Here is a 27059-nt window from a genome sequence, read left to right as displayed (position 1 = left end):
TTTTTTTTTTTTTTTCTTTTATGAAGAAGGTATATTTTGCAGGTTCTTGTCTAAACATGCTTGTATGTGCATACATGTGATGACGTCAGAATTCGTTTAGAGCTTGCAAAGGAAAAAAGCAGCAGGAATTCTTAATTGAGATCTTCTGCAAACAGATGCATGTGTGATGACTGTATTAAACTGTAATGGGCAACAAAGCTTCTATGGTTTAAAAAAAAAAAAAAGGTATGTGTCATCATTATGTCCTTTTCAACTTCCTGTTTTTGGTTAATTTAGATGTCTTTGGTTTATATTTCCATCAAACCACACCAGAATTAAATAAGAAGTACCTATACACATGTTTACTTAAAAAATGCTGTTCTTAAGAGTTTTTGGGCTCTATTTTAACAATAAAGATGCAAAGTCTGAAGCACATGGAGCAAAAGCATTAAGTGCGTGTCCGAATCCACTTTTGCTATTTTAAGGACAGAAAAATATACTCTGCGCCACAGCGCATGGTCTAACAGGGTTGTGCTTATTCTCTTAATGAGTTTTGGGTGTGTTTTGAGCATAACATGCATTAAACCAATCAGTCTCATTGCCCATTAATTTAAGAGTCAGTTGCATCACACCATTATGCATGCTGGAATTTGTAAGTGAAAAGGTTAATGCTTTACTAGAGAGAAAACGGTTAAAACAGACCATCTGCAGCACAAGAATAAAGAATGAGCCTCCTCCACTCTGTCTCTTTACTTTTACTCTTTACTTTACTCCTTTACTTTTGTGGAAAATGGAATGGTGTACGCACTCCACCGAAGACATTCATTAGCCTACATATTTAATTTAGTTTGTTAAGTGCAAAGATTTGCATGGAGGTAGAGGCAGTTTTATATTTATGTAGAAAATAACATTTTAAAATATTTTAATCCTTTAATTCTGTTTCATTTGTAAGGATATTTGTGTATTGCTGTACATCCTGTGAGTATTAAGCAATGTGTAGGCTTTTAAATTACACAACTAATGCACTCCGCGCTGGACTTTAGACCTGCTTTCAGCTGGTCAATTGCGCAGTCTATTTTAGTTCCTCAAAATATCATCGCACCCACAGTGCGTCTTAACACACCTTCTTTATAAACCAGAAAACCTATGAATCCACAAAGTGACGCAAATGGATATACTATTTACGCAAAGTGAGAAAATTAGGCTTGCACTGGTCTGAAAATAACAACAAATCGCCCCAAACACATCTTGTGCTATATTGCACCGGGGGTATGATAGGGACCTTTGTTTTGTTTCTTCTCTAAATATGTAAAATTGTTCAATCAAGAAGCATTTTCTTGACAAGCAAAACAAGCATTGTTTTTGTTTTCAGAAATACTAAAATTTTAAGTTTGAGTTTCTTAAAACAAGCAAAGTAATCTGCCAATGGGATATGTGAAATAATCTTATTTCAAAATAAAATCAATCTTTTGAACATCAGCCTTAGCTCAACTTGTCGAGAAAATGCTTTCAAAAATTCTTGATTTGTTATTTTTTTAAATATTTTTTCTAGAAACAAAAAAATTAATTTTTCTATAATGTATTAACACCAAAAATCTTATTTAATTTATGCTCATTTGTTTGTTTTTAATTGTATATTTAGTATTGACATGTTCTTGTCATGAAAATGGCATTCAATAAAAAAAAATACATTCCATTCCATTCTAGAAACAAAAAGTATTTTTTGCAGTGTCCACACTTCACACATATGAACTGCACTAATGCTGTGTTCACACCAAATGGAAGTTTTAAGTAGGTGAATTTGCCAGAATTGTGAATGACTTGGAATGCACGGCTTGTTTTTCACACAAGCATAGAAATCGCTCCATTTCCATCCTCTGTATGAGTAAAAAATTTAACTTGAGCAGAAAATTTGCTTAAGACAAAAACATTCCACGGGTGGCATGGTGGTGCAGTGGGTAGTGCTGTTGCCTTACAACAAAAAGGTCGCTGGTTGGAGTCTCGGCTGGGTTAGTTGTCATTTCTGTGTGGAAATCGCTGTGGCGACCCCTGAGTAATAAAGAGACTAAGCGAAAATAAAATAAATAAAAAACATTCCACAAGTAATGTAGTAACTTGATGCTTCGTATATGGTGTGAACCCAGGATTACAAAATCAATGCAAAAGTGCAAATAGAGACAAACTTCCAAAAGGTGGTGTGAATGATGCAGAATCAAACCAAAGCAAAAGTGTGAACACCTTATAAAGGACTGATGTCTGAAGTCACAATCTAATGAAAGTAGTGACAGTTATGAAATATCGTTCCTTTTGTACTGTGACATTTTAATGAAACAGATTATTGAAAAAAATGTATGGTGGAAATGTGGTTCTGTCCATCTGTTGTTTAATTGGATGATCTGAATGCAAGCTTGTCAGTTGTGAGAAAGAGCCAGGATTTAAGCAGACTAAATGATAGAAGTCTGATTTGCGTCCCTCGAGAGAAGTTTCATTAATGGAACCACTGATAAAAATAGAGAGCCTTTATTTTTAAGAACATACCTCACAATAGGGACAGAAAAACTATTGTTACTTCCCCTTCTTAATGACTTTAAGCCATTTGTGAGTTTTCTGTTCTATGGTTGCTGCTTCAGTATTCAGATATTATAAATATATTTTAGGATTGTTAATATTAATTAGTTTCCCTGTACTGGGTTGTGGCTGGAAGGCTATCCACTGTGCAAAACATATGTTGGAATAGTTGGCGGTTCATTCTGCTGAGGTGACCTCTGAAATAGTGACTGAGCCGAAGAAAAATGAATGAATGAATGAATAATATTAATTCACTCCCTTTCAACTTTTTCTCTGCTTCATCAGGGGTCTCCACGATGGAATGAACCACCAATCGCTCTGGCATACTCTTTACACAGCAGATGCTGCAACCCAGGACTGAGACTACAAGCCTCAGTTCTAGGAAACACCCACACAATCTCCCATCCACACACTATTAGTTGTGTGACAACTTAGTTTATCCAATTCACCCGTACTAAGGGCACACTCACACTATGCTATCCAAATTGTGCCCAGGTCCGTTTCCTGGATCGTTTAAAAAAAAGTGTGAGTGCTCTGAATCGGGCTCAGGCATTGTTCAATTGGCTGAAGACGAAACGTGCCTAAAAAGCTCCACCTTTAGCAAACCTCCTAATTCCTGCAGCATGAGGACTTTATGATTGTTTATAAGTGTCAAAAGTGGCTGATCTGTTCAGCGAAATATTTGACTGCGTGTCACTGCTTCTCAAACAACTTAAATGATATAAAGAAATCTCCACTGTGATGAGTGAGAGCGCTTCTTACTGAACAGTGCATCATCGATGACGTAAGCGTGCTCAGGCATGAATGCAATGTGAGTGCGAGCCGTCGGGGGAGATGAGAGGGGTGCCAAGGGTGGTTCGGCCTAGTCCAAGGCAACTGTACATTGTGAGTCAGGAGCGGACTGGGATAGTATTTTCAACCGGGAAAAGTTACTGAAGGTCTGGCCAAAGTGCAGAGCGGTGGTGGGGGTGGGGGGTGGGGAGCGCAACGTTTATAAAAAGTGGGGTAGTGGAGCAGGTGCTCCCTATAGCCAGTCTGCCCCTGCAAACATTCTTTATGATTTATATAATTTATTTGTAAAATAAAGACCTGCAGGTTAAAGAAACAGCCAAGGAGGAAGTTGCCGCGGGCCTTGGTGCAGATGTAAAGAAAAAAGGTATATTTATAATATAAATAGAACAGATCTATAACTAGATAAAATAGACAAGAATATATTTATCTGTGCAACAGTTGTCGATCTGTGTGCGCTGCAGACGCAAAAGGCAAACATCAGCTCACTGTTTCTGCACTCCATACGTGCACGTGAAACAGGCTTGACTCTCGACTATTTTGACAAAATACACACCAACGTTGCACGCTCACACATAGCCCAAAATGGAAGTTTGAGATCATTGGGTCTTCCCCTGGTGTGAGTACGCCCTAAATGTCTTTGGACTGTGGGGTAAACCTGAGCACTCAGAAAAAACCCACACAAATATAGGTAGAACATGCAAACTCCACACATTCAGGCCTCCTTGTCCAGTCGGGACCCGAACCTTGATTTCGCCCTTGATATTAATTAGAAGTTTATATCATACATTTAGATATAGAATAGTACTTATACACCTACATTACTATGCAGCAGCAATAGGAGAGCAAAATTATAGTTTAAAATGTTTTGTCTGAATAACCACAATATTATGCTTTGAACACATCAAGCATCCCAAGTGAGGAGGCATGTGATGCTGGTGCTAACAGCCAAATGGTTCCACTTGCAAATCACGAGAAGAGAGTGTTTCGTCACCTTCACTGGAGAGAGAGAATGATGCCTGTGAGTACATACAAGTTTCCAATTTCAAGATCTGGCTTATAAATGAACAACCAGGCTCAACCCCGCCACTTCAACGTAATATATACAGTAGTGGAGTGATCTATAAAACACTGTGACTGAGCTCTGCATCATTCTGTTCTGCTTCCCCCAGAGTAGATGTGAATTCACCGGACACTCGTTGTGTCTGCTGTGTGTTGCTCATGTCAGCGATAATATCCTGAGCACTATTACCGCTTTCCTCCATTATTTTCCCATTATCATTAATCTTGCTCATGTCCACGTCCTCCACTGTAGGCATCTCTGAGGTTTTCGATTCATCTATGTCACAATTTGCGCATGCATTTTTCTTGATGCTCGGATTAATCTCATTTTCAACACCGTCGCTAATCTGTCTGTCTGTATTTTCCACCTTGTTCTCAAAGCCCTTGTTTTGTTTCTGCTCTGGAGTGACTGAACCGACTTTCTTAGGAGTGTCTCTGGTGCCGTTGCTGCAGATTCGCGGGTCTCTTCCTAGGCTGTATCCGCTCTGGAGCATTGAGAGTGTCCTTTGGTGCAAATCTTCCCTACGGCAGCGGTACAGTCCGCGGAAGGCCGAGCGAAACTTCTGGGACATCAGATTGTAAACGACAGGGTTGATGGCGCTGTTAGCGTAAATGCAGGTCCTGCAGAAGAGAATGAACCAGGAATCCAGGTATGGCGTGCTGACGAAGGAGTTGATGAGGACCAGGGTCCTGTAGGGCATCCAGAGCAGGGCGAAAAGTACAACCACCACAGCCAACATCTTGGTGACCTGAAAAAAATGACAGCATGTTCATTTATGGATGAACTCCTCGTTAAAGAAGTTGCTCATATTTTAGCTGAATTATTTGGGGCTTTGCTGTGGATTAATGTGGTAAATAATATTCAATCTTTTTCAGAGGCTGATCTGTTTGATTTGGAAGACCAAATTTATCATCAGGACCCATTAAGCCCGGTGTCATTACTAATCAAGTCCCTGCAAGGAATCAGCTCTCAAGTAGGACCCAGTGTGATCCTATTGGTCCCACTGGAGTTTTAATTGGTAGAATTTGTTGCACCTGATTACAATTCCTTTGAAATCTTGTTTTAATTATGTGATTCAAGATGTTATAATGACTGTTAATGTGTTTAAAATTAAGTGTTTTATTGACTAATGACAAGGCAACTAAACAAATAGGCAACATATTATTTTTTATTATTTTTTACTGCTATTATAAAATGTAGAAATGGTAAGAACTTACATTTACATGAATTGGATATTTATTGTTAAATATTTGAATATATTAATTATATAATATATATGATTTTTTTATTATTTATGAATTAATTTATTCAAAAAGGTTGTAGAAGCATGGGGATTGGAAATATATTAAATATAATAATGGCAAAATTACTGATTTTTGTTACTATTTAGAGATAATAGATTACAGAGAACAACAAAAGGACAAATTTTAGAATTCAAATAAAACACAATTAAAATGCTACACTCTCAGAAATAAACGTACAAAACCTGCCACTGGGATGGCACCTTTTTAAAAGGTACACTTTGGTATCTTAATTGTGCACATAGGTAACTTGAAGGTAAAATTTTGTACCTTTAGGGTACTGTCACAATCACCAGCAATCTAATCCTTGTAGATCACAGGTAAACACGTAGATCCCCATAGAACTACAAATCTGCCATTATTTGGACTACAGATCCAGTCATGCACCGCTTACACACACCTGTTTCCGATTCCGCTGATTGCACAAACACATAGCCGGAGTATCATTACGGACTGTTTACAAGCACGATGTATACAACACAGACACACACACACACACACACACACACACACACACATCAGTGCTGAGTCTTGTTTTCTGTTATTGTGAACGATGCGTTTGCCTTGCCTTGCCTGACACTTGCATTGTTTTGTTTGTTTTGGTTACATTGGTAACATGATTTGCCCGCATGTTACCATTTGCTCCTGATTCTCTTATAATAAAACCTGCATTTGGATTCACATTGGATTGTCAGCGTCCCTTCATATGACAGGTACTATGATTGTTTTTATTTAAAATTTTAATGTTTAAAATTGTAATTTTAGTTTTGAGGGTGTAGCCAAACACTGCAATATGTTTGCATTACTTATTGGGAACTATAGAAAAAGCACGTCATGATTTCTAAGTACTATGTGATCCTGGATTAACATCTGTGTTTTTGTTCAAACATGTAATCCATACTTATTCCCTACCCTTAAACCCAACCATAATGTAAATAATTCCTAAAATCAAAGGGGAATAATAGTTGTATAACAATCATGTAGAAGTGCATAAACCTAACTGTAAGTCTAAGTTTAACATAAAAAGTAAACATATTCCTTAATTCTGATTGGCTAATTTGAATTTTATTCCAGGATCAACATAGATGTTAATCCAGGAACATGTCCTACTTGGTGAAATTAGGTTGGCGTACAGAGGGGGGATTGGCCAAAAACAAATAACTTGCGTTGAATAAAACCCCGCCAATTTGAAAGAACTAGCAGCAATGACAAATGATTGTGTTGTTGTCTTATATCAGATACATTTGGTCCCGTCTTGCACAAAAAATCTCATGTGAACACCAAAGGGACGACAGAAGATAAACATTCTCCACCTGTGTGAGAGAATGTATTGTTCGACACCTGCAAGTGGCAGTATCTGTGCAGTCATTCCACAAAGGGAAACCAGAACTAGTGCTGCACACATACAAACAAAGCAGCATTTACATAGCATTTTCTCAGTACTTTACCACAGAGGGATTCTCTCATGCAAATATTTCTAACAATCTGAAGTCATAGTTTGCAAATATAAAAAAAAAATGCAACAAAATCATAGCTGGTTTCTTTGTGTTACCTGTTGCTTTGTGTCGTTTGCTTAGCTTCATCATTTCGGTTTTAGTTTTCTCACACTGATTCATACCTGAACAGCCAATCAGAGCTCTCTTTTTCTTAGACAGCAAAAGCCAATTTTATAAGCTGAACTGAGCAATCTGTCTCCAACATAAGCCTGACGAGAGGTGACATGTGGAGTACACCAAATAAACTAACCTGACAGACGCTCATGTACAGCCCGATCCTGCCCAACGGCTGACTGTCAGCTTGGTGTGTCACGGCCTTTAACTTTGTTTTGCCAACATATATTTTTTGATTCTTAAAGTACCAGTAGCAATTGAATTGCATTGTATAAATAAGCAAGGATCATAGTTTTCAGTTAAAATAAATCATCTTTAATGCTCTGCTGAAGAAGAAAAAAGTCTTGTATCCATTTATCTTGGATGGCCAGAGGGAGAATAAATTAACAGCAAATTATCATTTTTGGGTAAATAATCCGTCTAATTTTAGAGTAAAGTATAACATCTAGCTTTCTTCTGATCTTCCAGATGTTTTACAAAAATTCAGAATGCTGCTTTGAAATATTGCACTATTTTTTACAGAGTTGTGTTTCGTGGTTTGAACAGGACGCTGTTAACATTGTAAACAGATGTTCAAGTGCAATTTAACATTAGTATTTTGTGTATTCCTTTTGATGATATAAATGTTAATTATTTTCTACTAACAAGTCAAAATGTTTATGTGACAAGATAAAAATCATTACTTGTACCAGACTGTGCAGTTTTAAAACAACAACAGAGAAAAACTTGAAACTTGTTTTACAGAAAGTGAAGAATTACTGCAAAATTTCTTGTTTTGTTTCAATCTATTCGATTCTATTTTATGCTGTTCAAATAATTGGGGTTATCATTTTGTAGCATGAAATGTACAATAATAATAATATAATATGAATTTTTAAATGCTGTTTTGTTTAACTGAAATTTGTTGTTTTACAGTGATGTAAATAATAATAGTTTAATCCATAAATTTAAATTTATTTAAATAATAGTTAATCATTACATATTTAATTATATTTATAAAACAATAATGACTTATTATTAATATAAATTTTATTGTATTTATTTAGTATAGTAGTGCATAGTATATATTCACGATATTACCACTTAATATGGTAACTACAATCAAAAACATTAAAGGGCACCTATTTTACCCCTTTTTCAAGATTTAAAATAAGTATTTTGTGTTTCCAGAATGTGTCTGTAAAGTTTCAGCTCAAAACACTCATAAGATTATTTATTATACCTTTCAGAATATTGGAATTTTCTGCTTTGAACACTATGTAGCTGTTGTTTGCTAGTTCTCCCCACCCTCAATTCCTATGCACATGCCTGTCAGAGTGTGCCTCAATTTCTGCCTTGGCTGCATCAGATAAACAGCACAGTGACAAGGAAGCAGATCTCATGTAACATTTGTGAGAAATACTACAGTAAGAACTTTCCCAATAATTATTTGATGTATTTGTTTTGTAGTTAATTCAAGCCCTTCTGCAGCAATGAGTCACACACAGTGTCCTTACAAAGTTCACACACATACACAGTTTTTGCATGGCAAGTGTGACAGCATGCACATTAATATCCACTGCTTTATGGATATCCGTTATGTTAATGTACAATATAAACCTGATTTAACGTCCACAAACCAGGATTGAAGCATCTTCTTTTACAATTGTATGGACATGTGGCTGTGGTGATAAATTAAAGATGGTAAAATTGCTGTAATTTATTACAAGCACACACTTTTTAAAAAACGTTTTAAACATGTAAAACTCATTCTTGATCACATTTGATCATGATTGATGATCACAGCAAGCCCAACAGATCTTCTATTCTCAGTTGCTTCGTGCACGTCCTGTCTTGTTGATATGATTATACGTGTACAATGGAGACATGTTAATATGCGGCTGTCAATCAATTTGGTGGGTGGGGAAACCGCAATCGGACGTCATGCTGTGGTGGACCTCAAAAAAAGGAGGGATTTGCATCCTATTTTAATGTCAGGAAATTAAAAAAATACTTGTGTTTCTATTACTCTTCTATCACAGCTTAGATGATTTTCACCATAGGTACCTTTTAAGCTATATAGAAATATATCAGAATTATATGTTTTCTTTTTCTTTTTACATACATTTAAATAAAGAAAACATTTTCTCAGGATAGCAAAACAAGCTACATGTAAAACAAATCATTTTAGGCTTTAAATTTGCAATATGCCTATAATGTAAACTAACTCAATAAAAGAGAGTTTTAATTTCATAAACGCATGCGGTAGTGAAAAACAGTCACTAACTGTGTTATATGAATAATTTTCCTCTCTTTAAAACTTACGTGCCTACAGTTGTCATAAAACATTTAACAGTTTTGAAAAACATGTATCTTAGCAGGCTGGATAATGTTACCATGGAAACATTACACGTTTAAATTAGAAGAAATTACAGCAAGTCTCAAGAAAACATATTCATGCTTTCAAGGTACACGATCAGTGAAAATAAAACGTAATATCAAAGTCCTTTGATTACTTTTTTATTTTAGGGGGAAAAGTATACAAGCATCCTTAAACTCAGTGCTTGAAACTCCTTGGAAATCTTCCTGAAATCTAAATTATTTTTTGGGGAGTTTAATATGAACATGTTAGACTTAAAGGGGTAGTTGATCCTAAAATGATAATTCTATCATCATTACTTACCCTTCACTTGTTCCAAATTGACCTTTTTTGTGAACTTTACCTTTAAGTTCCTCTATAGGCTAGTGTGCTCCAAAACAAAGACAGCATTTCCATTTTGAAGATAAAGACATCCTGCAGTTTCTCACTCAGGCCAATTATGATCAACATTACTTTTTGACATCACAGTTCAGCTTCAAATTAAATCTTTTTCTACAACACACAGCTGGAATCATTTACCTGCCTATATTCAGAACCAAGAGTTGCGATAAAGAAGGTTTGCCTAAATACTTAAACTAATTAATAAATAAATGGTATCCAACAAAATATTGATCTGAACTCTTCTACTATTTATTAGTTAGAACAATGAAGAGTAGAATTAGAGCCACATTACTAAAATGTGCTGCATGCATCTATGCCAAGCTCTAAGGAGAAAAAATGCATTCCACACACAAAAACAATATGCATACAATTTCAACCATTACAATTTCTATGACATCTAAAATAAACAGCTAGAGTAACAGTTACAAGCATGCTACATCATTTTTGTAAATTATACATTATTTAACTGTAATATGAAATGTATTTTATTGTTGGACAGTTATGCAGTATGTTACTGTATTTTAAAGCTGCATTATGAAACTTACTGTATTTTTACAGTAAAGATATACAATACTGTGAATACATATAGACCAAGATAAATGGTGCTGTTAATATAAACAAAGACCCTAGAATTAGGGCTGGGCGGTATATCGAGTTCTGGGGATATATCGATAGAATTTCCTAACGGGATGCGGGATTATCCAATATCGTTCATATCAATATGGTTTGAGGCCACATGTGCGCAATTCTGCACGAAACCACTCCAAGGTAGCACGCGAGCTCTACTTGTACAAATGTGCACATTCGCAAATGAATGATTCACTCCATAAGTCATACAGAAGATTTGTTCAAAATGAAGGAATTGTTTAAGAACAACATGGAGGAACATGCAGTGCTGGTGTTGTATCAAAATCTGACTCCCCGGACAATTCTTACTCCCCCTCAGAATGGTCACATGGTGTGTTCCTTTTTTTTTGCTCTGACAATGTAGCTATGTTTTCTATGGTTCTGTTTACTTTGTTATTTGCACAACAGCACAGTAGTGCTGTGTTTAGTGTAAAGCAGGCAAAAACCTGTATTGTATTTATTTATGAAAGATTTTTTTTTAGAATTTGAAATGTTATGCAACATAGTTTTAAGCAGGAGAATATCAAAGATTTTGTGCAGCTGTTATTTTTTGTGCAGCTGTTTATTCATAAACAGGGAGGGAAACCCCTGTGTTTGATTTATATTTGGCTCAAAAAATGTTTTAATAAAGTTTTAGTAAAGGCTTTAACTCTCAAGTAACAATTTATGGGAAAATTCTGGACAGATATCGTATATCGTCATTCCTCCTAAAATTACAGAGATATGATTTTTTGCCATTATCGCCCAAGCCCTACCTAAAATACACAAAACATGTCACTCATATTTTTGAGTGATGAAAAGTCTAATGGTCAATAGATGAGCCAATCATCGATTGTTATAGACTGATATTTCTCTGGGGGAGAAGCCCAGACCACACATGTGCTTTTATGGCAATTGGGTGGTAAACAAACGCAATGGAATCTTAGCGAATTCTTGCATACAGACATAAAAAACGTATCCAAATAAAGCTTGAAATTTGTGCTTTTAAATGAACCAAGTGTGTTCTGTTTAAAATGAATGCAAGGTACAGTCCATCCTGTCAAACGCACATCACATGACAGCAGCTACTCAAAGCCCAGAAACTTGTAAACAAGGAGTCGCCTGACAAAAAATTACTGCAGTTTGTTTTTTAAGGAATACTGCCGTTTTAGTTAACTTCTGGAAAGTGCAGTTTTCTGGACACGAAAAAAAAATTGGTATTTAAGTATATTGCAATACAAATGAAGTACTACAACACAACAAACTGCAGTACATCTACTGCAACACAACTGAATTACTACAGTACAACTGCAGTACAATTACAGCAATACAACTGAAGTACTACAACTACTATAATGCAGTACTGCTACTGCAATACATCTGAAGTACTACAGTACAAATGCAGTACAACTACTGCATTGATACTAAATTGATATAGCCTACTGCTATAATGCAGTACAACTACTGCAATGGTACTGAAGTATTACAACTACTTTTAATGTGCATGCGCATTAGCTCAGACACCCTGAAAATATGGCAATTTTGTTTGATTTGGACATTTAGAAATTAAACTTGTAAGACAGTTGTTGATTAATTTTATTAGTGATTCCAAATATATATATTGTAAGCGTAAGCTTGGCTAACAGTTTTGGAGAATTTAATGTTTCTCTATTCAGACAGAAAGCCAGAGGATACTGCCTGAGAGCCGTTTCAAAGATGGCCGCTGAGTGAAATGACTTGCCTTAAAGGTACTTTGATATAAATACAGCATTTGCTGTAACTGATTTACAATAAGTTACTGTAGATTTTACAGCAACCTGTAACAGTGTACAAATTGTCACACAAACTGTCACAGTGCACACACACAGTCTGCTCCAGTCCAGAGACAAACCAGCAAACCATGAAACTTATCAGACCTAGTTCACTCAACAATGTAAAATCTTCTATCATTTACTCACCCTTGACTTGTTTTAAACCAATTTGAGTGTTTTAGTTGAACAGAAAAGAGACTATTCTGACTATTATTTTTCTAAACTGTGTGTAACCATTTCAAAGTATTTGATTTTCCAACTATGATTTTTTAAAGTAGAGAAAATGTGGCTGTCAAGTTGTGCTTTATTTCACAAGTCTGGCTGAGCTACCTAACATCTTAATCATAGTTCAGTTGAAATTGCTTCACATATCAATGAAAGCTGTGCATTCCAATGCACTCCAGTGTACCTTTAAGGCATAATCCAACCTCATTTGTATTTTAAAAATTGCATTTTACATTACTGTTGTATTATAAAGTTAGGAAGTTGGATTGATACAGAGAAAAAGAGAAAGACATGCAGTCAAGCATCAGTCAAACATCATCTTTGTTTCCCACATAACAGTAAACAGCTAAACGCTGTTTAACCCCTTTGAGAAAGAGGAAAACCCACACCACATTCCATCTGTCAAAAAACCCAAAAGCTGCCCTCCCTGGTGTCTCCACGCTTACTTCAAATACGAATAAACACCAAAATTCCTTCCATTAACATTCACGAGGACTCCTGTGGGGCTGGAGCATTTACGCATTGTGTCCCGTTAGAGATAGACAAGCGGTGACGGAGACCTTCAATAATAATGACAAAATTGTCTGCACAACAAAGCATCTAATTGAAGCCGCGCAAAGCTGGGAGGAGCTCTTTTAATTAACAAAGCAGGAGATAATGACTGCATGACTGCCGGTGACAATTTGAATATGCATTTGGAATATCTGGTTATTGTGATTGCTTATCAATGGAAAACAAGGGTCTTAACACAGCACAAACAAAGCCGGCTGCTACTCGTGATTAGGTTAAATAAAGGGGAGCCTCTACTGTAGTGATGACTTTATCAGATCCCTAGGAGAGATAACTTCACTCGAGCACCGCGGCGGCGCAGGCATCTTGAATCGTATTGAACTTTATGAAATTCGCAGATGAAGTGATCAAAGGGTTGGAGGTGCGGCGTAAGCGAGGTACAAAAGCGACAGAAAGGGAACCGCTCTTATAACCTCAAAGAGCATAATCTCTCGGAGTATTAAGCATACTTGAGTGAACATCGCAAATCATATTATGCAAATGTTCCGCTCAAGTGGGGCCCACTTGAATCTTGGAGATTTGGATCTGAGGCGCATGTAAGCGTCTTCACACACACAGAAGTGCCCTCGCTGTAAATGCAGAGACGTGTGCAACCGGGGTCAAAGAATGGGCGGGAATTCTGGACATTGTCAGTTTTCACCTGCTTGATGCAACTGATTGTGAAGTCACATGAGTATTAACAGTATGAGGCTGTCGGATGCTTGATTTTGATTGGCTGATGAACATTTTATCACCTAATCATCTAATATTGTCCTAATGTGATAAGATTCCTGCGACCAGCAGTGTGGCTGTCTGCACCAGACACGACACAAAAGAAAAATTCAAATACCAGAGCCTGTTATAATCATATTAAACCTCTTTAACGTTATTGCAACTACATGAGTAAGTGATATTTGTTGGTCTGGTCACAGATCTAAGATTCCTTTTCATAGGTATTGTACGTTTAAGATCTAAGGTAAACTATCCCCTGCAGCTTTCAGAATTTAACACCGAATAAGGCACATAATCAGTACCTGAGGTGATCATTGTCATAGTAGTTTATGTTGTTGTTTTGCTATGACGTTGCAGAAATAGAAACCATTTCTAAAATAGAGACTTTGCACATCGCTGCTGCAGATGATTAGAACAAAAGCAACCTTTTATTGTGTTTCACAGTGTACAGTGTCGTTGATAGTTCGGACACAGTGTAAGATATGCAATTATTTTCCAAAAAAAATGTTTTTTTCATCCTTCAGTCTATTACCTGATGTACCTATTTGTTTTTCTATTTTTTTATTTATTCAAATATATTTAGATAATTGGCGGTGCATTATTATTTTTTTTTTTTTCATTTCAGTGTCATAATGATTGTAGTTGTATTAAATCTATTAAATGAAAATAGAATAATTATTAGATTATAAATTCATTTATTAATAAAGATATTTATTAAATACTTAATTTATTCTAATCTTATAGTTCAGTTGTAGGGCAGCGCTGTGGCTCAGTGGTTAGCACTGTTGCCTCACAACAAGAAGGTCGAGCTGGTTCGAGTCCCAGCTGGACCAATTGGCATTTCTGTGGGGCGTTTGCATTAGTGTAGGTTTCCAGTCCAAAGACATGCGCTATAGGTGAATTGAATAACCTAAATTGGCCGTAGTGTATGAGTGTATGTGAGAATGCAAGCGTGTATCGGTGTTTCCCTGTACTTAGTTTTGACTGAACAAGCATATGATGCGTAAACAAATGTTGGAATAGTTGCCGGTTCATTCTGCTGTGGCGACCTCTAAAATAGAGACTAAGCCAATGGAAAATGAATGAATGAATGAGTTCAGTTATTTTAGATATTATAGCCATTTAGATCAACTAAATGGCAAAAATCCTTGGCAACTACAGCTGAAATAATTAAATTAAAAGTTTTTAAAAAATATATTTTATTTTAATTATTGTTTAAAGTGTATATATATGTTTTTTTTCTAAGCTTAACTGGATGTAAAAACTTCAAAAATCAAACTTAAATAAAAACATATGAAAGCTCAATATTGTTAAAAAATGCTAGCCCTTCTGTGGATTTTTAAAATATTTTTTAAAATATTACCTATATATGAAATATGAAGTTTAATCAAGCAAGGATAATTTTACAGTATTTCCTATAATATTTTTTTCCTTTAGAACAATTCTATTTCTTTTAGTTTAGCTGGATTAAAAGCAGTTTTTAAAAAAAAAAAAAAAAAAAAAATTTTAAGGTTAACAATATTACTCCCTTTACGTTTTTTATTATATTTTTATTTTTTATTGCAACAGGAAAAAACACCTTTGTCCAGTGACTTGTCTAATAAACCTAGTTACTCATTTAAATTGCACTTTAATCCTAATACTAGTATCTTCCAAATTACCTAAAACCATCATGTACCATCATCATGGCAAAGGCATAAAAAGTAAATTAGTTATCAAAAGTATTGTTTAAATGTATTGTAAAATATCTTCTCTCTGTTAAACAGTACTTGGATGAAAATATAATGTATCATTGTCCAGATAGCGAATGAAAAAATCGATAGTGTTGCTGTTTTTATTTATATTTTGTGTATAGCATGTGTTTGAGTAATTAAATAGAAATTAGAAGTAACTACGTAGTAATTAAAAGTAATTAAATAGTAATAGTTTAAAATAGTTAAAATTTGTTTTATTCTATATTTTATTCCCATTTTTATATATATACATACATAAATGATGGATACCTAGGTGGTTTACACATCAGTGTAAACTGTATCAATATGTATGTGAGATTGAATAAATTCATCCTTAAATCATCTTCAATGCAACCCTTCAAACCTTACGCATACCCAAGATCTGAAATTCTTGGCCCTTGTATGTCTTGATGGCTTTTGTATTTTGGCTGTATGCAGGTGCAGATCATATCTCTAGTGTCACAGAGCCCATCATGTGTCACAACACAGCCACGTCTGCTGCACTGATGGTAATGTAGACCCAATCCTGATGGCCCCTAATGCCTCTCTTCTGATGAGACAGATCCTAATGACCTGCTATATAATGATATTCTGCCATTAGGTAGCCTTTCACATCATAAACAATGAGCTCAGATGTTTGCTCTCTATCTGTAATATCTGTAAGATGTTACTGTGTTGCATACAGCTTTCAGCCTAAAAAATGACTATTTTTAGGAAGCATTTAGTATAAATGACTTCCATTTTGAAGCTAACAACCTGTATATTATGTTCATATCTATTTGTGTACTTTGATTATTAATAGTAACCTGTACAGTATGTTCATCTATTTGTAAATATCTGACTATAGTTGATACAACTTGTGTATATTATGTTCATCCGTCTGTACATATTGCCCATAGATTTCTTTAATTGCGTTTATAACTTATACCTATATCTTGCATTAAGTCCTGGTTAAACATAATCTGTATTTCGTTGCCTGACTTTTATGGCCACCTGCTTGGACGGGGATATATACACTCACCGGCCACTTTATTAGGTACACCTTGCTAGTTCCGGGTTGGACCCCATTTTGCCTTCATTAACTGCCTTAATCCATCGTGGTGTAGATTCAACAAGGTACTGGAAATATTCCTCAGAGATTTTGGTCCATATTGACATGATAGTATCACGCAGTTGCTGCAGATTTGTCAGCTGCACATCCATTATGCGAATCTCCTATTCCAGACCAGGCAACGTTTTTCCAATCTTCCATTGTTCATTTCTGGGGAGCCTGTGTGAATTGTTGCCTCAGTTTCCTGTCCTTAGCTGACAGGAGTGGCACCCAGTGTGGTCTTCTGTTGCTGTAGCCCATCCACCTTAAGGTTGGATGTGTTGTGCATTCAGAGATGCTCTTCTGCATACCTCAATTGTGGTTATTTGAGTTATTGTTGCCTTTCTATCAACTGGAACCAGTCTGGCCATTCTTTTCTGACCTCTGGCATTAACAATGCATTTGCACCCACAGAACTGCCGCTCACTGGATATTTTCTCTTTTTCTGACCATTCTCTGTAAAACCCTAGTGATGGCTGTGCGAGAAAATCCCAGTAGGTCAGCAGTTTCTGAAATACTCCGACCAGCCTGTCTGGGACTAACAAGCATGCCAAGTTCAAAGTCACTTAAATCATCTTTCTTCCCCATTCTAGTGCTCAGTTTGAACTGCAGCAAATCGACTTGACCATGTCTACATGCCTAAATGCATTGAGTTGCTGCCTTGTGATTGGCTAATTAGAAATTTGCGTTAACGAGCAGTTGGACAGGTGAACCTAATAAAGTGGCTGGTGAGTGTATATCATAATATGGTTGTGCCGGGTTGTAGCTGGAAACAACATACAGTATGCTGGATAAGTAGGCGGTTCATTTCGCTGTGGCATCCCTGATGAATAAAGGGACTAAGCCAAAGGAAAATAATTAATGAATGAATCTTCATAATGGTTTGGACTATTGCATAGCGTCTGAAAATGTACTACATTTGAATTTGAACTCTTTTCACAATTGCTAAAAAATTGTGAACTTTAAAATGTTTTTATTATATTTCGTAACAGTAAAATATCAAAGCACTCAATATTTAATTTTAGTTAATGGTAATTTTAGGTAAGTTATTTTAGTTTTATTTAACCATGAATAAGCCAGACTTTAGCCTGATTTACTAAAAGAAAACGTAATTAAAAATAAAAGTGAAAAAAACAAGCTAAAATAAATACTATTGAATGAATTAAAACAGAAACACACATTAAGCTTACCAATTTCACCCGTTTCAAGATTTAGAATAAGTCTTTTGTGTCTTCAGAATGTGTTTGTAAAGTTTCAACTCAAAACCTCCATCTGATTATTGATTATATCTTTCAGATTATTGGGATTTTCTGCTCTAAACACAATGTAGCTGTTATTGTTGCCTGTGCCTTTAATGCTAGTTCTCACCACCCACCGTTACCACATGCCTGTCAGAGTGTGCCTCAATCTCCACCTTGGCTGCATCAGATAAACAGCACCGTGACAGACATGAAGGAAGCAGATCTCACATAACATTTGTGACTAGCAAGAACTTTCCCAATGATTAGTTGATGTATTTGTTGTGGAGTTAATTCTGCAACGAAAAGGTTGTTACAAAGTTCACGCACACAGACACACACATACAGCATGTGTTTAACTTTGCACTGTTTTTGCACGGCAAACGTGACAGGATATCTGTGCAGTGTGGATATCTGTTATGTTAATGTACAAATTAAACCTGATTTAACGTCCACAAACCAGAATTAAAGTGCCTTTTATAATTGTTCTGACATGCGGCTGTGGTGATAAAGTAAAGATGGTAAAATCGCTGCCATTAATTACAAACATGCACTGTTTTAAAACTCATTCTTGATCACACTTGATGATGATTGATGATCACAGAGAGCAAAACAGATCTTTTAATCCTGGTTGCTTTGTGCACGTTCTGTCTTGTTGATTTGATTATATACGCTGCTTTGGAGACATATTAATACGTGGCTGTCAATCAATTCCATGGGCAGGGAAACCGCACCCCTACATCACGTTGTGGTGACCCTCAAAGTAGAAGATAAATCCTATTCTAAGGTCAGGAAATTTTTAAAAAGACACTGACTGTGTTTATATTACTCCAATATGACTGTGGACACACTATACCTACACACAGTTCTGTCCAAACAGCTTGATTTTCATCATAGGCGCCCTTTAATTGATTTGTATTGGGACAACAGGAATGAATTGTGTTGAACCTTGCATTTGTAAAGGGTATTCAACATCAAATTAAAGATAAAACTACAACGCAATCAAATAAAAACATAAATCTTAACTCCCCTAAACTAAGGCAAAATGCCCTTTAATGCTATTTTACAATTTAAACTGCACCAGGAAATATCAGCACACTCTTCTCTCTACCAATTGACATTTAGTAGAGTGAAACATCCTTGTCATAAAAAAGAAGTGACCTTTCAAAAAACAAATATGCGATAATAATCATAAGCCACAGTGCAGGAGCAGAGGAATGGCCCTCATTTACCCTCCACTGCAATCTCAGTGGATATCAAAATGCAGAATTAATTGTCTAAATGCAAACTTACGCAGACACACACACTCACACACATTTACCTGTTTCCGAGAAGAAAGTGCACTCTTAGGGCGTCCCTGACGAATTGCCTTCCCTCCATCAGCCGGTTCTTTGCAGCTTCTTCTAAGAGTTGGAGCAATGACGGTACCTGAATCTGGCGGATGCGGCAGAGGATTCAGGTACAGGATTCGGGCAATGAGACCATAAAGAGCGATGGCCAGGAGTAAAGGAATGACATAGAAGATGGTGAAGTCGATCAGGTAAATGGGCAGGTAAAGATCTCGAGAGACACGGTATCCGCACTGCACTCGGCCGTCAGGATTCACCTGGATGTCCACCAGGAAGAGCCAGAGCATACAGTAAACACAGGTGAAAACCCACACAACAGCTATGATGCGCTTGGCTCGGGATACTGTACACACGGTCTGCGCCCTCATTGGGTGGCATATGGCGATGTATCTGTAGAAGCAAGAGGAGATTTTGATGTTTATAAGTTTGTTAGGTGCAATTGGCGATTGTTTCCAAAAACTACACTGTAAAAAATTTATATTTGGTATTTTGTGGTACACAAGGTGTTTTCGGTTTATTTATGGTTGGCAGTTTTATCTCTGCTCTGTCGAATTTTGATGTTTAACTCCAGATTAACAAAGGGATTTTTTTAGTTTGAGAAAAGATATTATTTAAGAAATAATACAGAGATAATTTTAATCTGTAAAATAACTAAACAAGTACTAGCAGTTATTACCAGATTTTGTACAGTAATTTACAACTCAAAAGGGAACTATATAACTTTAAACTAATAAAAATATCAACAAAAGTCAATTTTTAAACTTTCCAACAATAAAAGGATTTGGAGGGAAGATCAGGATCCCATAACGCAGTTCAAAAGCATAAATAAATGGAAAAACATGAATCACAAAATACAGAAAATGTTAATTTGTAGATATTTTGGTTAACAGTCTTTTCACATCCTGATAGCATCGTTAAATAAAGTGGTCCAAATGTATTTACATACGTTTTATTATTCTGTGGAAGGTGTAGAACCAAGAAAAGTATGTCCAATCAAAATATTTGGTGTCAAATGTTATGATAGGCTGTCTGACCTGCCTGTCAAAATATGTAATTGTATACCTCTATGCAACCTGTGCATGGAAAAAGGATTTTTTTTTATTTTAATTTTTTTTCCCATGCTTTCATGCTGTTGACACCAAATTCTGAACTCACCATCCGAATTTTGCAGCAGAAGTCGAAACTCATCAGACCAGGCAACATTCTTTCCAATCTTCTATTGTCTAATTTTGGTGAGCCTGTGTGAATTGTAGCCTCAGATTCCTGTTCTTAGCTGACAGAAGTGGCACCTAGTGTGGTCTTCTGCTGCTGTAGCCCATCTGCCTTAAGGTTTAAAATGTTGTGTGTTCAGAGATGCTCTTCGGCATAGCTCGGTTGTAATGAGTGGTTATTTGAGTTACTGGTGCCTTCCTATCAGCTCAAACCAGTGTGGACATTCTCCTCTGGCATCAACAAGGCATTTGTGACCACAGAACTGCCATTTACTGGATATTTTTTTATTTTTTCAAACCATTATTTGTTAACCCCAGAGATGGTTGCGCATGAAAATCCCAGTAGATCAGCAATTTCTGGAATAGTCAGACCAGCCAGTCAGGCACCAACAAGGATGCCAAGTTTAAAGTCGCTTAAATCACATTTTTTATCCATTCTACACTTGGTTTGAACTGCAGCAGATCGTCTTAACCATGTCTACATGCCTAAATGCATTAAGTTGCTGCCATGTGATTGGCTGATTAGAAATTTGTGTTAACGAGCAGTTGGACAGGTGTACCTAATAAAGTGTATGTAAATAAGTGTAATTTTTGGGATTCAATGTACAGTCAACAAAATTGGACAATAGAAGATTGGAAAAACATTGCCTGATCTGATGAGTCTCGATTTCTGCTGCAACATTCGGATGGTAGAGTCAGAATTTGGCATTAACAACATAAAAGCATGGATCAACGCTTCAGGCTGTTGGTGGTGTAACGGTATGGGGGATATTTTCTTGGCTTACTTTGAGCCCACTAGTACCAATTGAGCATCATGTCAACGCCACATCTTCTGATGGCTACTTTCAGCAGTATAACGCACCCTGTCATAAAGCGTGAATCATCTTAGATTGGTTTCTTGAACATGACAATGAGTTCACTGTACTCAAATGGCCTCTACAGTCACCAGAACTCAATCCAATAGAGCATCCTTGGGGATGTGGTAGAATGGAAGATTGGCATCATGGATGTGCAGCCGATACATCTGCAGCAACTGCATGATGTTATCACGTCAATATGGACCAAAATCTCTGAGGAATATTTCCAGTACCTTGTTGAATCTATGCCATGAAGGATTAAGACAGTTCTGAAAGCAAAAGGGGGTCCAACCCGGTACTAGTAAGGTGTACCAAATAAAGTAGCCGGTGAGTGTATTTCTCATGGCAGTTGCTTTTATTGTGCAAAAATAAAACGTGTCAATTTTAAAATGCCCATTTTGTTCATTTATTATCAAATACACAATCGTTTTGTGCTCATAGTAAGTGTCATTTGTGACATAGTAAGTTTCATAGCAGTTTAGTGAAGTAAGAATTGAAGTTTATAATTAAAAATTTCAGTTTATAATGACCACAAATAAGTTAGACATTGATGTTTAGATTACTGAAATCATTAATGTTCAAAACAATATAACAGATATAGAAATAAATAATATGTATAATTTATTATTATTATTATTTTACCTCTCCACAGTGAATGCCGTGATTGAACAGGAGGACGCATTAATGCCAAGGTACTGAAAGTAGGTGATGCCCAGACATCCAGCGTGCCCGTACACCCAGGTTGCCATCAGGCTCTCTGAGATGTTCGGCAGACCCGCAGCCACCAGGACCATCAGATCGGCCACAGCCAGGCTCACCAAATAGCAGTTGGTGGGTGTTCGCATGTGGCGTGTGGTAAGAACCACCAGCACCACCATGATGTTTCCCACAATGCCCACACCACACACCAGCAGGACCAGAAATACAGAAACAGTCTTATACTCCAAGGACTCGGTCACGGCATCTCCAGAGCCCACCAAAGAGATATTGGTTGGAGTGTCCATCCTGGAGCTCACATTTTCCTGCATCATTAGTCCTCTCTGTGTCAATACTTACACGATAACAGCAGAAAAAAAGCAGTATGGAAGTTGTTTGATTCAAACTGTATATATAAAAATAGCTTTTTACTGATGGGCTTTTCTTTTATTAAGTGTGTTGTTTAATTTTCTTGCCATCAACAGTGTAATAGCCTTCCTCTGCTGACCGCAGCCCATTATTTCTTCATTGTTAATCTGTAACAGTATCCATTGAAAGCACTGAAATCCAGAGCCTGCATTTTTTTTCTCCTTCCACGTTAATGCAATCGTCCATCCAATCGATCACCCTGGAATAAAAGATTGAGTAAGTCAGTAGGGAAAAAGCGAGTCTCAATCACTGTTAAGAGGATTTCATCGCCGTCTGTTAATTACTGAATAACAGTCCATTTCATCTGGCATTCAAAAGATAAGGCTGAACACAGAAGCAGACCGAGCTGGGAGCATCACTTATTAAAATAACATGATGCAGGTTAACGTAGACTTCCTATTTTTTTTCTTTTACAAATATTCCCATTATGCTTGCTCTGGTAAGGATTTTAGGAGACTTCCTCTGAACATTATTGAGACAGGATGAGAAGCTTTTAATTATTTAAATGAGACATTTTAAGTGGTGCACGGCGATAAGTGCGGAAAATCACAGAAAGACTTAAAGCCACACAGCTGCTGTGGCAAATGGCATGTTTAATAACTAACAATCTTTAAATCAAACAGTGTGCTTTTTCTGTGTTTTACGTGATCCTACAAATCTTTAATTTGCCTCAGTGGTTGTTTTTTCAGTGTATCCTGCACACAAAGCCTGTTGTGTACTTGTCATAATGAAAGAACACAGATATTTTCATATTCAAACATTAATTCTGGGCTGAAATGGAGGTTTTGAAATCCATTAAAGCTACTAAATGGAGACAAGACGTTGTATAGAGCAGCTTGAAAAATCCAGACATCTGTTGCTCTTTTCAGCCGTCTCTTTGCCTTGTAAATAAGACTGCGCTGCCTCTCGGGGCTTCCCTAATAAATTGAGGTGGACACGATGTGAAAAGTAATTTAACTCAATCCCGACTTCCCAACCCTGCAAACCCTGCTCGGACTTCATCTTACTCTATTTCATATTCCATTAATACTGCTCTGGCAATGCAGATACGGACAAGTGCGCTGTGGTTTCCAATCATGTAAACTGAAGAGGGACACATTTTTGTGTGTGTGTCCAGTCTTTGTCTTTGCATAAATTAAAACATACATCATGTTTTTTACAAATTCAGTACTTAAATTCTAAAGATTATAAATTAATAAATGAATTATTTTTAGACATATTTCTAAAACATAAAGGTTTATTGGCAGTGCTGTTTTTTTTTTTTTTTTTTTTTGTAATTATTAATTAATTAATTAATTTTCCTTCAGCTTAGTCCCTTTATTGATCAGGGATCTTCACAGCGGATTGAATCGCCAACTTATCCAGCATATGTTTTACACAGATATGCCCCTTCCACCTGCAACCTCCGGGTGAAACACCCATACACTCTCCCATTCACACACATTCACTACAGCCTATTTCATTCATTCACTCATTTTCTTTTCGGCTTAGTCTCTTTATTAATCTAGGGTCACCACAGTGGAATGAACCACCAACTTATCCAGCATATTTTTTACACAGCGGTTGCCCTTAAAGCTGCAACCCAGTACTGGGAAATGTCCATACACTCTGACATTCACACATACACGCATACACTACGGCAGATATAGTTTCTTCAATTCACCTGTACCACATGTTTTTGGACTGTGAGGGAAACCGTAGCACCTGGAGAAAACCCACACGAACACAGGAAAAACATGCACACTACACACAGAAATGCTAAGTGACCCAGTTGGGACTCAAACCAGTGACAATTTAGCTGTGAGATGACTGAGCCTCCATGTCGCCGTAATCATTTGTAATACTGCATTTATTTATTCATTGAATTGTATATAATCTCATTAAGTTATTTATAATGCAGTTATTATGCAGTTTTATAATTATTAGTTCTACAAAGTATCTTACCATACGTTAACCATTTTTTCTTGGATTTTATTGTAAAATAAACTTTCGTGAAAACATAGGTTCTTTGGATGTTAAATGGAACAGCAATAGCAATTTAATGATATATATATTTACAGTATCTATCTTTAAGACAGATAGAGTGGTTCTTTGAATAATCTTTAAATAGGTGGTTCTTTAGGACAGGGGTTCCTTAACATTTCAGCCCGTGACCCCTAAAATAACAATGCCAGTGACTCACGACCCCCAAATTTCTCTTACGTGTTTATGCAAATGCTGCTCATACAACAATAGGCACGAGCACAAAAAAGTGCAATCGTCTTACAACTATATTATTTTTAATAGTCATTTATTAATTAGTTTAATTTAGTATTAACCTCATCTAAAGAGACTGGTGGACACAATGTTTTCAGCACAAGTCTATTCTTGGTTTAATTTTGGAGACTGCCAATCAGAGATCATTCTCAATATTTAGATGGCGTCTGTATTTATTTTTAACATATTTGACTGCCATAAAGGTGTCAGAAAGTTTAAACTGGTGCTATAAAATTAATCTGCTGCAGCTGACGTTATTGCTTTGTTGATAATCTAACTTAAACACACCGATCCTATGAAAAAAATATATAATTTGGCTGCATAATACATATGCTGGATAAGTTGGTGGTTTATTTCGCTGTGGCAACCCCTGATTTATAAAGGGACTAAGCCGAAAAGAAAATGAATGAATGAATTATTCTTCAGTTGCTTTACTGTGAAACTCCTATTTGATGTTTTCTGGCACCTTTATTTTTCAAGAGTAATGACACATTTCCATCGATAAAAAGGGGTCTTGATGGTGAAAATATTATGTATTCATTTTCTTGACACTAAGAAAAATTATTTTCATAAAATAGTTCAGTATAAGTTACTTTAGAGAACAAATAGTTGCAACAAAAAAAACATCTTTATTCATCTTTATTTGAGTGCAGATTCCCTGTTTCATCTGTGGCAGCAAAATGACAGCTCTTCCTTTTCTTGCTCTGAGCTTGATTCAGAGATTTTCATTAATGGTGAGAGTCAGGCGTGCTGCTGTGAAATGGGCTGTCATTCACGTTTGTTTAGCTCTCCTAATTGACTGTATCACTACCAGAATCATAAATCAGAACAACTCGCTCTACCAAACAGCACGGCCGTGTTTCAAAACCTAGTAACCTGCCTACCTAGACAGCACTGTGAGGTGCTACAGGATCGTTCCTAAAATATTACACGCCTAAAACACAGGTAGGGAACTCACTGGGGTTTGAGACAAAGCCTACAGTGTCGCTGTGACAATCACCTTCTCTATAATCTGTTTCTGAACAGGAAACCAGATGTTTCATTAGCCCACTGAACTAGAAATATTGATGGATCACGACTGAATAATTCAGAGTTTTACGCGTTTGGCAATACATCACGAAGATTCATCTTTTTACAATTGTATAGGCTACTTGAGGACCTTTAATTATATTTTCAAAAATGTAGACTATATGTTTTTTAGTCATGTAAATAGTCTTATAAATATCTACTATAATGCATTTAACCAACAAACATTCGTAAAATATTATATATAATTTAAGTCTCGTAAAACATTTTTTATCAGCTACCATTGTCATACAGAATACAACATAAGGTAAAATAACATAGAAATACACATGCCTCATTAATACAATATTCCACTCATAAAGTCGTTTCACATTTTACACGGATACTGAAAAATCGGGAACTTCTCAAAATAGAGAAAAAGCGTCTCCTACCAGAATCATTCTTGTAGTGTTGAACGAAATCAGCTCTCACGCACTGTCGACTGTAAACCCCAGATCAAAAAACAAAATGCACTGATATGAAGTATTTGACATGACGAGCAAATAATCTGATCTTGTACAGAAGCGCTAGTAAATGCACTCTTTTAACTGTAAGTCTCCTTAACTGTAGGTCCCTTCATTACAATAGCGCCGCCTAGTGAACGAACTCGCCGGTGATTCGTGCATCTGTGGGTGAGCTGAGGACTGTTTTGAGCACACCGGCACTGTATAATAGAAGATGCTACAAAAGTTTCACTCTTAATGTAGGCTAATTATAGCACTATTAGACAATATGCTGAACGTATATATGTTAATTTAGGCCTATGTTCGTGCAAGGGACCCATTCTAACAGGTAGACCTAAATGGTTTCTTGTATAAACAACCAATTTAATCAGTGAAAATTCAAATATGAGTAAATCTAAACTATTATTTGGGGGGTATTTAGTTTATAATAAATTATATGATTAAATTATTTTACTCATTGTGGTAGGCTGTGTTTATTCATTTATTTACTGATTATAATCATAATTCAGTATTCATTGTAATTTCTTGGACATTCTACCAGAGATGTACATTATCTGTTCCTGAAATAAAAAACACAGTGAATAAAAAGTATTTCATCCCAAACATTTCTAAAATAGACTGATGGCTGATTTCTGTGAGTTAAGAAATATGTCATTCATTTGGTTGTCAGATTTTTTTTTCTTTAGTAAAAACACTTT

The 27059-nt window shown here is 36.2% G+C and overlaps 1 protein-coding gene across 2 annotated transcripts; it reads right to left on the bottom strand.

Annotated features, from left to right (window-relative positions):
- Positions 1-889: 889 nt before the first annotated feature.
- On the bottom strand, positions 890-26438 carry trhr2 (thyrotropin releasing hormone receptor 2). 2 transcript variants are annotated; one of them, XM_005159096.6, is made up of 4 exons: positions 26290-26438; positions 22094-22775; positions 19356-19773; positions 890-5147 (listed from the first exon to the last, which is right to left on the bottom strand). In XM_005159096.6, the coding sequence occupies exons 2-4, from the start codon at positions 22480-22482 to the stop codon at positions 4458-4460; spliced, it is 1497 nt and encodes a 498-aa protein (XP_005159153.1). In that variant the 5' UTR covers positions 22483-22775; positions 26290-26438; the 3' UTR covers positions 890-4457. The 2 variants fall into 2 exon arrangements, with proteins under 2 accessions (XP_005159153.1, NP_001037811.1); NM_001044346.1 differs by lacking the exon at positions 26290-26438 and having other exon boundaries at positions 4458-5147; positions 22094-22479.
- Positions 26439-27059: the final 621 nt, after the last annotated feature.

This window comes from Danio rerio, chromosome 18 (genome assembly GCF_049306965.1).
Source record: "Danio rerio strain Tuebingen ecotype United States chromosome 18, GRCz12tu, whole genome shotgun sequence".
NCBI classification, from domain to species: Eukaryota; Metazoa; Chordata; class Actinopteri; order Cypriniformes; family Danionidae; genus Danio; species Danio rerio.
The sequence above is the reverse complement of the archived record's forward strand: the minus strand, read 5'-3'. Positions and strand labels throughout refer to the sequence as shown.

Bases quoted from the DNA above. Each gene is read 5' to 3' on its own strand.
- trhr2 (XM_005159096.6), bottom strand. From the start codon at position 22,482: ATGATGCAGGAAAATGTGAGCTCCAGGATGGACACTCCAACCAATATC. The intron at 19,774-22,093 runs GTAAAATAATAA...TTGCTTCTACAG, and splicing joins ACGGCATTCACTGTGGAGAG to ATACATCGCCATATGCCACC. The intron at 5,148-19,355 runs GTAAATGTGTGT...CATTTTTTTCAG, and splicing joins CACTTTCTTCTCGGAAACAG to GTCACCAAGATGTTGGCTGT.